General features: G+C 40.0%; 1 protein-coding gene across 3 annotated transcripts in view; it reads left to right on the forward strand.

The window, feature by feature from the left end:
- Positions 1-13,850, forward strand: part of KCTD1 (potassium channel tetramerization domain containing 1) — a 201,639-nt gene that overhangs the window by 176,141 nt on the left and 11,648 nt on the right. For all 3 annotated transcript variants that reach the window (XM_077135731.1, XM_077135732.1, XM_077135730.1), the window contains exon 3: positions 9,145-9,289. In XM_077135731.1, coding sequence (XP_076991846.1) covers positions 9,145-9,289 — 145 coding nt within the window. The remainder of the gene's footprint in view (positions 1-9,144; positions 9,290-13,850) is intronic.

Genomic DNA, 13,850 nt, shown 5'->3' on the forward strand with positions numbered 1-13,850 from the left:
CATCACCGAGCGCAACAGTCCAGAGCCCTTGAGAATCCCGGCACCCTGCCACGCCCTGCCCCAGCCCTCCAGTTGGAGAGACGCGGCTCACTGGCTGTGTCCCCACCCTGCCCATCTTCTCCTTTCTTGCCTCAGCTGCTTTGCTCAAGCGGTCCCCTCTGCCTGAAATCTCTCCTCCAACCCCCTCTGCCCTTCTCCTTACTTCTCATGATCCTGAAGACCCCGCCTGGGCAATGTCGCCTCCAGGAAGCCTCCCCTGTCTGCGCCTACAGGGTGGTCCCTCTCCTCGCTCCTTCCTTAGCGCCCAGCGTGGCTGCGTCTTGCTCGTTATAGGAAGCCCAGCAGAGTGCTGGGAACGTGAGAGCTCAGTACATGTCTAACTAAAAGGCTTACTTATGTTAATTCCGGTGGTTGTTTAAAGATTCACGTTCGTTATAATTATACATTTTTTATAGTAAACAATGTAACCGTCCTAATTTTGAAAAGTTATTCTAGCTAAAGAGTCATGGAGAGGACGTGTGATATTTATAGTTAGTGACCCCCAAAGTGGCCCTAAGCCACCCCGGAGCCATCAATATTGCCATCTCCAAATTGCACAGTTCCTGAGTTATTGCTCTCATACTTTTTCTTTTGTTTTAAACTTGCCTTGCCTTTCTCCCCTACTTTCTTCAGTTCTATGTATCACTGAAGAAAATGATGCTGCCTCAGGAAATAGGTACTGGAAACATTACTTCCCCATAAGTAGATATAATTTGTTTTGTTTTTACTTAGAAGATATTTTCTCCCTTCTCCTAAATTACTTCTATCCATTTCTATAACAAGCTCAGAATCAATTTTTATATACGTCATGAAATGAAATATAGATGAATTTTCCATCTGGAAACTTTAAAGAACTATTCCTAGAATTTTTTTTTAAAAAAGAGCTATAATACTTTAAGTAAGTTAAAAATGCTGTTTATGATCATTGAGACTTCCAAAACAACAAACTGACTGTTGATTTTTAAATACATGTTATAATAGCCAGCAGAACATTCTGTTTTTGAAAGAAAAAAACTTTATTATGGACTGAGTTAATAAATCAGGCTGATTTATTATGGACATTTAAAAATATATGCAAAAAATGGAAAATTAAATATGGTATCCCATGTTTCAAAAAACTTCAAATACCAGCCTGGCATTTCTCTTCCTTTCTTTCCCTGTTCTCTCCTCTCCACTGAAAAGAAGGAAATGCGGCCATCTGGTGCAGTGCCTTGTCCTCCACACTCACACTGCCGCTCTGATTGCAAGTTCCAATGGTGGTCCCAGCTCTCTACATGCCTCTTGCACAAGCACTCACACCCACATTCACACATGACTGCGTGTGCACACACACACATCCACACTTATACCAACCCCTCAACCCTGTTTGCATTTTTCTTAAGTCTCAGACACTAGGGCAGAAACTTGGCTGGGAATGCAAATTAGTAGAGACAAGAGAAAGAAGTTCTCAGAGAACGGAAGACCTGAGAAAGCGCCTTGAGGATATTGTCCTCGTAGATACAGTCCAGAGGAGCTCAGACACCCTAGGACAGGTGGAAAAAATCATAAGAAAGAAAAGAAAATCTTGCCTTCAGACTCCAACCCGAGAGAGAGCACGTTTCAGTGCTTCAGGAGATAGAACAGACATTACAATTGCTTTTAAAAAACAAAATTGCTCAATGGAAAAATACTCTCTAAATCAGTGTTGGAAAGAAAGTAAAGCTCCCACTGAGTGGTGGGCTCATGGTTGATTGTTTTTCAGTTTTGCTACTTCTTCGCCCTTTATACTTTTCCAATTTTCCACAATGGGTAGGTATTGCTTTTATAATTTAAAAATGCTCCCCCCCCCCAAAGTAGTGTCAAAGAGACTATTTGGAAGTTGCCTCTGAATCTCTTAGCCAGCAAAATAAATCTGCTTTATTTACTTATATTTTAAATAAACATGTTTTCCATGGCTTGGAAGCCCAGAGGCCGGAAAACAACGGCATTTCTTGCAAAGGAGAGCTAAGTGGGTGAAAAGGCCACAGCCGGTGTCCTGCCCCTTTCTCACCATCCTCTCCTTTGGCCATCTTTGGCACTTCACTCCCCAGCCCAGCCCTGGGGAGGATCTTCTCCTCCCTGGATCCTGGAGCAACTACAGATGAGCCCTTCCCTGCCTTGGTAATTACCAGGTAGGAACTGGCTTTGGAGCCTTGAAAGGATTAACCCAGGTAAAGCAGGGCCTGGCAGGCTGTTCCAGTGCTCACCAGGCAACCTGGGACTGGGGCAGGCTGGCCAACTCTCCTGAGCTGTAAAATGATAAATCCCAGAGGGGTGTGTAACAATGGAATGTCGGGACTCAATGGAGCACCAAAGCCACAAGATAAATGCAGTTTTCACTGCCCTGAGAAGCCCCACTTCCCCGTCCCTCTTATATCCCTTTGCAATTGTACCAACAGTTTCCCAGTGACCTCAGAAGGCTTGGAGGTTTTGTTTGGGTTTCATTTAGGGTATCTTCTCAGTATACCAACAATTTTCCTGACCTCAGCTAGACCAAACCCCAGAGCTTTAGCTTTTTTGCATCCCATCTGTTAAATAAATCAGTTTGCCTACAGAATTCAAGACAGAAACAAACCGTCTTAGGATGATATGTAACCTAAAGTATTGAACTATAAAAAAAAATCTACATTTCCCAAGGGAAGCTATTCAGTCTTCTTTTGGGGGGGAGATGGGGTTAGAAATCATAAATGATTAGTGGTCTAGAACAAACTTTGGAATCAGAACTAAATTTGAATCTAGGCTGTATCATTTTAGAGCTGTGTGTCCTTGGGCAAGTGATTTAACCACACTGAGCTTCAGTTCCCTCTTCTGTGAAATAGGAATAAGACAACCTCCTAGGATCATGGCAAGGATTAAATGAGATAAAGCCTGTAGAGCAGCCAGCTCGCTCTGGGCAACTAATGCATGCTCAGTAAGTGGGAGCTAGCATCAGAGCCCTTGTCCTACAGGGGCTTCGATGCGCTTGTCCTCTGCTGATCCCCCAGGGGCCAGCCTGGTGGGCATAGAGCCAGCTCTGTGTTGAACCAGCTGTGCAGCCCTGAGCATTACTGTTTGGAACCTGGTTTCTTCATTTGAAAAACGAGGGGTATAAACTGGGTCATCCCAGGGATCCTCCCCTGCTTAAAAGTGTGGTTGGCTGGTTAAGAAAGGGTGTTGTGACAGTTCAAAGTGGCACGCTGACTACTTGGAAACCTCTCGAGTCCCTGGCATGGACTTGCTCCTCATTTGCCTCTCTGTTCATCCTCCTTCGCCCTGAGCCCTGATTCTCCACTAGCTGTCTATTAGACTCACTTGGGGAGGTTTTTTTAAAATCACTGATGCCTGGGCCCCACCCCAGACCAATTACATCAGATTATCCGGAGGTGGGGCCCTACTGTCACTATTTTTTAAAAGCTCCGCAGGTGGTTCTGTCATACAGCCAGGGTTAGGAACCCCGCTTTATTATGCAAATGACATTCAAAAGCCAGACTGAGGAGATGTGATTTCAGGTGTCTTATTTTGATTCTGTCTCACTTCTGAATTTGCCCTTTTACTTCCTATCACTGAGCCCACAGCCCTTCGCCCTGGAGACCATATCCAAGCTCCCTGACCAGACTTCCAAGGCTCTCCGTGATGTGGCCTCTGCCACCCCAGCCTCAGCGTCAGCTCTGCACCCCATTGGGGAGCATTTGCAGTTCAGGTTTCCCAGCTGCAGGCCTTGTGTCTCCCCCACCCTCTCCTTTCCTGCCTGACCTGCTTTCCCCCACCCCCCCAACTACTTGGCCAACTTTTGCTTGTTTCAGGTCTGCAACCAGCTTGCTTTCTTCTCTGGCTCCCCAGAATTGAGTTAGGCGTGCCCCCCTAATGTACTCCTGGGGCCCACTCCCGCTGCCCAGTGACGTGTTGGTCACCTGCCTCTGGGCAGGTCCCTTTTCCCTCTCCCGCCTGCTTAATTCCACGAAAGCAAGGATGTGACTTATTCACTGTTCACGCCTTGTCAGAGTCAGGCACAGTGAATACTGTGGAAATGGATGAATAACTGAATGACTACACAAGAGAGGAGGAAAAAATCTTCAAGGAACGGAGTCACAGTAAATAGATAAACAGGTTCTATAAATGAAGGACTACACATGAACAAATAAATTCCTGAAGAATGATTCTCAGTAAGCTAGATACATCGGGCCCTGTCCCTTGGACTCTCTTCAAGAGAAGGGCGTTCTCATATGCGCGGCCTGAGCAGTGTGGGCTGTGCCCGAGAGACGGGGTGCCAGGCCCACTTCCCACCCCAGGAAGCTGGGTTACGCTGGAGGCTAGGTCCTGAATTTTTTGTTCCACAAACCACAGTAGTCGACAGAATACTAATTTTTAATTTTTTTTTCTTTGTATGCTGTGTGGCAGCAGTCAGATTTCATTCTTTTTCCATGTGAGTATCTTCTTATTGCAGCACCATTTGTTGAACTTTTGTTATTGTTTGGTTTTTCATTTGTTTCTTTGTTTGGGGGAAGTGTATGGACCAGGAATTGAATCCGGATCTCCCGCGTGACAGGGGGGCATTCTACCACTGAACCACCCTCGTACTCCCAGAATGCTAATTTTTAAAAGCAACAGAGAAGATACAATTCACTATCTGTAATGCGCATTTAGGGTGAATCTTTTTAATGCTATTAACTAAAGAAATACTTACAGATAAAATCACTTGACGTTTGGGATTTGGCTCCAAAAACCCAGTGGGAGACAGTTTGGCACAGGGCTATCGGTGAAATGAGATTGGCCTGGAGTGGGCAGACCTTGAGGCCAACTGACAGACATGTGGGGCTTCATTATACATTTTCTCTACTTTGGGATAAGTTTGAAATTGTCCAAAATAAAATGCTAAAAAATAAATATAAACAATATTATTGTTAAAAATATTAATGATGCTCGGGGGTGCAAGGGTAGTTCGGTGGTAGAATTCTCACCTGCATGCACGAGACCAGGGTTTGATTTCTGACCTGGATTATTCCCTCCCCACCACCAAAAAAAATTTTTTTTGCAACAAATGGTGCTGCAATAATGGGATAGTCACATGGAAAAAGAATGAAATATGACTCCAACCAAACTACATACTATATATATATATAAGTGATGCTACCCTTAAAAACCAAAAATTTACAAAAGGAAGTCTTTCTCATATTGCCATTCAGCTCAATGAGTGTAAAACAAAACAAACAAACAATACGAGCTATACATCATCCAGACCCAGCTTGGTCTTAGTTGGTTGGAAAACAGGAATGTTCTCCAAGGCTAGTAAACTGTAATCAGTTCCACATAGTTTTCAGGCACCAGAGTTTACAAATCACTGAGTTTGATTTGTAACTCCATTCATATGTCCACAAGAAATAGAGCCTGTGTCAACTTTTCTCTTTATTTGCTTAGCCAAACAACACTTGTCTGCAGTCCAGTCTCAAAACAATCCAGAGACGCCATTTTAGGATCTTTGGCACCGCACTCTCTGTTTTTTTTTTTTCCTCCACAATTCAAAATGTTTCTCCTTTTAAAGTTGGCAAAAATCTGGAGCATTATATTTCCATTTGCTACACCTACCATTCGTTGTCTCAAATACAGGAACTTTTTCTTCTCCAGGATGCCTTTCATCTCTCAGGAATGTGCCCCTCCATGGCCCAAGAGGTCTTCCTTTTGAATCCTTTTACTTTTCAGAGGACTTTCACTCTCAGCTCCTACACAGATGACACAGCTTTTCTCGTCCTAACCAGTAGGCCAGCATTTTTTCTTGCCTAACCATCTTCAGGCCCACACCTTCCAATTCTGTCCTGCTGCTAAGAGCCCACACCTCCCTGCAGCCTTGCAGGGCACTTACAGCATCCCTGGCTATGACTTCTGATGAGGCTGGTGGAGTCGCATCCTTCTTTCTCAACTTCATGCCCCCTTTTGTCTTGATTCCGCCTGGAGATTCCAGTCCTCCCCATTGCCTCCCCCAGAGGCTGAAGCCACCTCTTGGTCTGAGTGTGAGCTTTCCCTCATGCTTTTTCCTTTGCACCTCTTTCCTATTTTGCATAAGTCAGATGTGAAGATGCCTCTAATTGCATCCATGCCCAATTTCCTGCACCTGCCAGAGGAAGAGTTTTGGTATCCTAAAAACCATCTAAATAGTACTTCTCGCCTATTTAGTCCCATTTTGGAAAAGTCTATAAAAATACACTTCTCCTACCAAGATTGTTCCTTTCCCTCCTTAAATTCCATTCTTTGGTGTCTGCAGTCTTCTAAGAGCTGCTTTCCAAGCAGTTTTGTTATGCTGGCTTGGTGTGCCTTCTAATGCCACGGACTGTTTGAGTTTGCCGTTATCACATTTGATTTTCTCATCGACCTCATGAGAAAGGATAATTTCATAAAAGAGAGTGAGACTTAATTTTATAAAAGAAACAGAAACACAGAGATGGCGATTCACCCAGATTGCTGCTGATGACTAGCCGAGCCTAGACAGACCCACAGAGCCCTTTCCTGCTTTGCACTCAGTCGTTTCTTCACTCATTGATTCAGTATACTCTTCTTAGTCACAAGCACTTAGCCTGTGACAGCGCACATCCGAGTCTTAACTATGCAAGTGAGCACGTATCTAAGAATTTTAAGGTGCAGGGTTTATTTAAGAGTAAAATATTTACTTTCCTTCTTTTTATGTCATTACTGAAATGAGCTAAGATCACTGATACTAATTCATTTCAGACCACAAGATTAATTAGCATCCACACTCGGATTTCATGGTCATGTTCTTACTGAACAAATACATGAGAGAAGTAAAAACACTAGCCAAAAGTTTCCATTATATAGCAGTAATTCTTTTCATTCCAATAATTGGAGAGAGGCCCCTGAAGAATCTGACAGACTGCATACAAATCCCCCAGTGCCAGTAAACTAGTTGGGCAAGTTACTCATCTTTTTTGAACCTATTTCTTCATCTTTAAAATGAGGATTATGGGTTCATTGCATATGTAATGTGCTTAGGATAGTGCATAAATCTCAAAGTTGCTTAATAATTGCAGTTCCCTTTTCTTCCTGTCAACTCTAAACTTATCATGTTATTAACAGTGAAAAGTAATATTTTAATAATAGCAAACAAGTCTCCTTTTTCCCATCCTGCAGCAAACTGTCCTGGAAGCACTATAAATGACTGTGTTTTCTTTTACTGCCTTTTCTCTTCCTAGCCAGCTGCTGGATAGATGTGTTAGTGGGAAACAAATGATAAGGTAGCACATAGTGGAAGAATTCTGGGATGGTTGTAATCTACGCCCTGTACAATAATGCTCGTTTCATGGAAAGTTGGATGAAAACACTGGCTCAGAAAAATATATTCAGTTTTAGAAATATGATTCTGTTATAATTATTTGCTTTCTTCTTTGTGACTGCCTTCAGGTAGGACATGAATTTTCCACTTTTCTTTAAAAAATACTTATTGAAGCACAAATTTACCTTTCTATTTTTTTGAGGGGAGGAAGTCTTCCTATGGTTGGTTGATTTGTGTTTTGCATTTTAAGAGGGGGTGAAATTATTAATTTACCGTAATACCTGCCCCATTTCAATGTCTAATTTTAAAATCAGTTCCAAAGCAATTAAGTTATTTTCAAAGTCAGAGATAAGCTTGTTGTGAGATCAGCAACAGCTTTTCATTAAAAATGCAGCCATTTGCCTACACTGTTAGTGAAAAGTAAAATGCATCTTTTGGTAAGGAAAATAATTTCTAGTGTGTAAACTCTATTTTCTGATAGAGTGTGTTTGTTCATAGTATGATGTGATCACTTTCTCTTAACTGAATGTACTCTAAACCATGAAGAGTCCATCTCCATCAAAGGGATAAGTGAGAATGCTTGCAAAATGCCTTAACTGTAGCACACTGTATGATTGTTAGCTATATAAATGGGGAAAAAAAGCATTCTACACCTGTATATTTTAAAATGACTCTTATCTGCTTACTTTCTAGAACTAAATCACATTTTTTAGGTGGTCAATTATTTATTTTTTGTAATGATGCCTGGCTGTTAAAAGTGGTTTTTTTGTTTGTTTGTTTGTTTTTTAAGACTTAAAGACCTGGGATTGTATTTTAATGGAAAACATATTCTTTTAGACTAGTGATATTTTAACCTATTCTTTTCCATAATTGACCATAGGCATTGCTTTATTTTTATAAGTTTGGGATTTGTGGGTAAGGAAATCTTGGAGAACAGATTTGTGGAAATAGAAACAGGAGAACCTGTTTAAAAGACACTTTGGAGCAATAACATATATTTTAAGTAGCAGAGAAGGTTGTTTGAAGTAGCACAGGGAGGAAGACACCATCTTCCATTACAGTGACAGCTCTTGGCCATAATCGCCGTGTCAGGAACATTTTCTTCACAGGTGAAAGACAGTGAATAAAAGAATTAGCTTCAGAAAGCCTAGACTGTTCTGAATTGCCTGGTCCTGGGATATTTATCAAGCAGAGACCAACACTTCTCAGAGAACCATAACTGCTTAAGGATGATTTTTCCTCAGCCATCTTCAAAAGTCTTGGCTTTGACAATGAGACAGATGGCAGCTCTTAGTCTGAGGGGCTGAACAATTGATTCTAATTTTTTTAAACTAGTTAAGCTCTAGGAGCCCTAGAATTTTCCCTTCACTGTCATCTGTCTGTCTGTCGGCCTGTCTGTCTATCTAATCTATCTTTGTACCTATCTCTATCCATCTAGCTGCCCAAACCTCTCATCTTTTAACTAATTTTCCCTCTTGCCTATTGTGGATGATGGAAATGATTCTGTTCATTTCTCCATGGTTCACTCTTGGCCCCCCAGGGTAGAGCAGCAGCTCCATTCGGTTATCACTGATTTCTCCATGTCACCTACCTGCCCCCCGCAGGTGGAGGAACTGGTGTTCTCTCTCATTTACTGGACCTGAAAATAACTAGGTTACATTTTGCTTATAAGCCTTGTTCTGCCCCTTAAAAGTGTCATTCTGGCTCTTCCTCCTTTATTTTGACTCCTGGGGGTTTTTTTATTTGCTTTTTTTTTTTTTTGCAGTTAAAAATTTTTTACAAACAAATTGGTTCTAATTGTCTTCACTGTTCCCTCTTTCCTATCACAGAATCGGAAGACTTTTTGATGGTACAGAGCCCATTGTTTTGGACAGTCTCAAACAGCACTATTTCATTGACAGAGATGGACAAATGTTCAGATATATCTTGAATTTTCTACGAACATCAAAACTCCTCATTCCTGACGATTTCAAGGTGAGGGATCCACATTAAATTACCAACTGCATGAATATGTGATTTGTTTCTGTTGTACTCCAAAAAATATTTCTAGTTCTACATTTTTTAACATGTACCAGTTCTAATAGCATTAGAGAGCTCTTTGACTCTGCTATACTATCTTCATTAAATAGAGAATATGGTCATAAAGTTTTGCATGACCAAAAGAGGCTCACTTTTTTTTTTTTTTTTTGGCATGAGCAGGCTCTGGGAATCAAACCCAGGAGATTCACTTTTATTTAAAGAACTGAATTGGAATTTATTCAAACAAATTGAAAATAAGTTTATTAAAGTCAGTGCTCATTTTTTGGCAAATCTTAGCAACTAGAGAATAAAAGAAAAGCTCCTTAGTTTAAAAGAATTTTTTTCTCTTAGAAATCTAAAGCACACAAACCTAACAGTAAAATTTTTAAGTTATTCTCTTAAGGTTAGTAGCAAGAGTTAAATTTGGTTACATTTAGACAGTCCCACTAGTGCTGACAACTCTAATCAATTAAATTAAAAAAGGAAAACAAATAAATGTTAAGATTGGAAAAAAGTATACAAAAATGTCATTTTTGCCACCAATGATGTTTATGTATATAGAGGATTATAAAGACTCAACTAAATACTATTACAACTAATAAAGAATTCATTGAAGTGTGTCTAAATTCAGGATCACTATATTAAAATCAATAGCTTTTCTATAGACTAGCAAGTACCAAGTATAAAATACAATGGGAAAATTATATACCATTCACAATAACAAACATTATAACATACCTAAGAATAAACCAAATAAGAAATGTGCAAAGCCTGATTTAAAAAACCACAAACCTCTGTATAGAGCATGAAAAAAAAAGAGGTGAATAAATGGTAAGACAATTCGTGTTCCTTCATGGGTAGCCTCAATGTTTTAAAGATGTTATGTATCCAATATCCTCTATACATTCAAAGAAGACCCATTTAAATCACAAGATTTTCTAAAATATAATTTGACTCATTTATAGAGAGTGTGTGGAAGAAAGAAATGCTTAAGACTAACTAAATAAATTATTGCAGGTGGTAGTAGTTGTACTGGTGGCAGGCAATGGTGGATGTGTCCTACCAGACATCAAAAGATGTGTTAAAGCTACACTGATCAAAACAGTGTGACCCTAACATGGTCTGGAATATCAACTGATCAACAGAGAAAAATAGAGCTCAGAGGCAGATGCATATGTGCATAGGAATTTGATGTATTATAAAAGTGTTATTTCAAATCAGTGGGAAAAGAATGGAATAGTAAGTAAATGGCACTGAGACATTTGGAAAAAATATATAGCCCTATCTTAAATCATACGTTCTCAAAAATTCCAGAAATAAACATAAAAACTAAAGCTATAAATATGCTAGAAAAACTGATAAAGGAATTTTTTAAATATAATTAGGTAACAGAGAGGCCTATCCAAGCAAAACAATACCCAGAAGCTGTCCCTCAAAATATAAAAGAAAATTGTTCAACTAAAATTTTCCCATATAGAACCAAAAGACAAATGTCAGACCAGAAGAAATATTTGCAACAAAAGATTAATAGCCATACCAAAAGGGCTACTACAAATCTGTAAGAAACATAAAAACAACACAATAAGAAACTTTTGTTAGATATAAACAAAGATTTCCCAAAGAAAGAAATGGAAATTACCAATAAACATTTGAAAAGATATTCAATCTTACAAGTATCAATGTACCAAAATTAAATGAGATACCCCTTTTCATCAATCAGACTGGCAAAAATTATAAAGACTAGTAATATTCAGTGTAGGAGAAGTTAGTGTCATTGGGAGTGAAAATGACAACAATTTTGGAGTCATTTTCGGTAGTAACTATCAAAGTTTCAAACATGCCTACTTTTTTTTTTTTAACTTTTTTATTGTATAGTATAACATATTTATGAAGCAAGGAATTAAAAAAGAAATAGTTTTCAAAGCACTTTCAACAAGTGGTTACAGGGCAGATCCCAGAGTTTGTCATGGGCTACCATACGATCCGCTCATATTTTTCCTTCTAGCTGCTCCAGAATAGAGGAGGCTAGGGGGCTTAAATATTTTATCATCACAATTGACTTTTTTTCCTTCTTTTTTTGTGAAAAATAACATATATACAAAAAAGCTCTGAATTTCAAAGTACAGCACCACAATTAGTTGTAGAACATATTTCAGACTTTGAAATAGGTTACAATTTCACGATTTTAGATTTTTATTTCTAGCTGCTCTAAAATACTGGAAACTAAAAGAGATATCAATTTAATGATTCAGCATTCATATTCATTTGTTAAATTCTATCTTCACTGTATAACTCCACCATCAGCTTTGATCTTTCCATCCCTCTCTTTAGGGTCATTTGGGCTATGGCAATTCTAAATTTTTGATATTGGAAGGGTCTATCACTAATATGGGGTAGGGAGATGGAAATATCTGATGTTCTGGAGAGGCTGGGCCCTCTAGGTGTCAGGACTTATCTGGACCAAGGACCCATCTGGAGGTTGTAGGTTTCTGGAAAGTTACTCTAGTGCATGAAATCCTTGTGGAATCTTATATATTGCCCTAGATGTTCTTTAGGATTGGCTGTAATGCATACCTACTTTTTGACCTAGCATTTCTATGATAGTAATTCATCTTCTGGCAGTGTTCACTCACATAAATGTACAAAGATACTGGTACATAGGATGTTTATTGTTAGCCATGTTTTAATAGCAAAACCTGGATACAAGTAAAAAAATGTCTAAACAGTAACAGATGGTTAACAATATTATGGGATATCCATATTGTGGAATAATTTAAAGGAATGGGGGAGATTTATATCTGTTGATGAGGGAAAAGAATCACTAAAAATTTATAGTTGGGTGAAAATGTTAAGTTGCAGAATGATATACATAAATAGGAACAAATTATCGTGGCCACAGACAGGATATTCAATAAGGATAAACAGTCGTAGTACTTGCCTGATGATATTTTTTGCTATCTAGGCTGTAAAAGCTGGGCTTGGTTACTGGAAAATTAAAACATCCTCATTTTAAGTGACCACATCTCCAAACGCTGCTCTGAATCTCTCTGAACAGCTCACTGGCTCCTTAAACTTAATCTGCCCCAAAATAAGCTCACCATGCCACGTCCCCTGTCTCTAAAACCTGCTCCTCTGCCTTTGCATCCTATTCCATTAAAAGATGCCAGAACCCAACTACTTGCTCAAGGTAGGAACATGGGAGTTACTTAGGGTTTTTCCCACTTCATCACCTCCTACATAGGACGCTATGAATACATAGGACTCATACTGAATACCTGACTCTTACCTGACACAGATGCCCTACAGGACTGCTCCTGGTTCTTCCAACAGATCATCCTTCCCTCTTCAGAACACACAGTTCCGTCTGCCTGGAACACTTTCCTCCCTCCTCTTCCCCTTTTGTGTGCCATTCAGGGCTTATCTTAGTTATCTCCTCCTACCCCTGGAAAACTTTCCTTGCCCCAGTCTAGCTTAAATTTACCTGTACTCCCTGATCCTCTGTGGTTACACTCAGTACATTTGTAATTATTTATTGTTTAGTACTGTAACCCATCTATACTTAAGAACGCTTTCAGCTTACAAGTTTCATGTATTCATTTCCTGTCTCTACTGTGTCACATTACCCCAAACTGGGTGGCTTAATAAAACAACAGAAATGTATTCTCTCACAGTTTCTGGAAGCTGGAAGTCTGAAATCCAGGTGATGGCAGGACTATACTCTTTCCAAAACCAGTAGGGGAAATCCTTCCTTCCTCTTCTGGCTTCTAGTGTTTGCTGGCAACCCTTGGTATTCCGTGGCTTATAGATGCATCTGCCTTCATGTTCACACATGGCCTTCTCCCCTGTATTTCTGTATGTCTGTATTCAAATTTCCCTCTTGTTATGGGCCAGTCATTTCAGTTGGAAGCTTTCCCTGATTCAATATGATCTCATTTAACTAATTACAGCTTCAAGATTCTATTTCCATATAAAGTTGCATTCTGAGGTTCAGGGTGGACATGAATTTGGGAGTTCATTATTCAGCCCAATACAATCAGATTGGCCAATTAACGTGCCTTACTGGTGTCCTAATACTTCCCTTCTCTGCCTACTGGGGAGTCAGAAACTGCCTGAGGGTCCCCAAGGCAGGATCCCATTGTCCTGAGAGCCTGAGTGTGACTAGAAGAAGAGCTTCTCGAGCTCCAGGTAGGAAAAAAAAAACCAAAAACCATATCTATGGCCGCATATGGCCTCACAAAGGTGTCTGGCACATAAATGATTTCCAAAGGCATGACTGAGTGGTTGTGTTGCACTTGGAGTGAAATGCTCTGTGGTACTGGTAGTTGCGTGTGGTAGGCTGAGTATTGGCACCCCCCAAAGATGTCCATGTGCTAATCCCCAGACCCTGTGAGTGTTTTATCTCACGTGGCAAAAGGGACTTTACAGAATAATTACAAGTAAAGAGCCTGATATGGGGAGATGATCCCGATAATCCAAGTGGGCCCAATGGAGTTAGATGGGTCCTTATAAGAGGGAA

This window comes from Tamandua tetradactyla, chromosome 18, assembly GCF_023851605.1.
Source record: "Tamandua tetradactyla isolate mTamTet1 chromosome 18, mTamTet1.pri, whole genome shotgun sequence".
In the NCBI taxonomy this organism is placed as follows: Eukaryota; Metazoa; Chordata; class Mammalia; order Pilosa; family Myrmecophagidae; genus Tamandua; species Tamandua tetradactyla.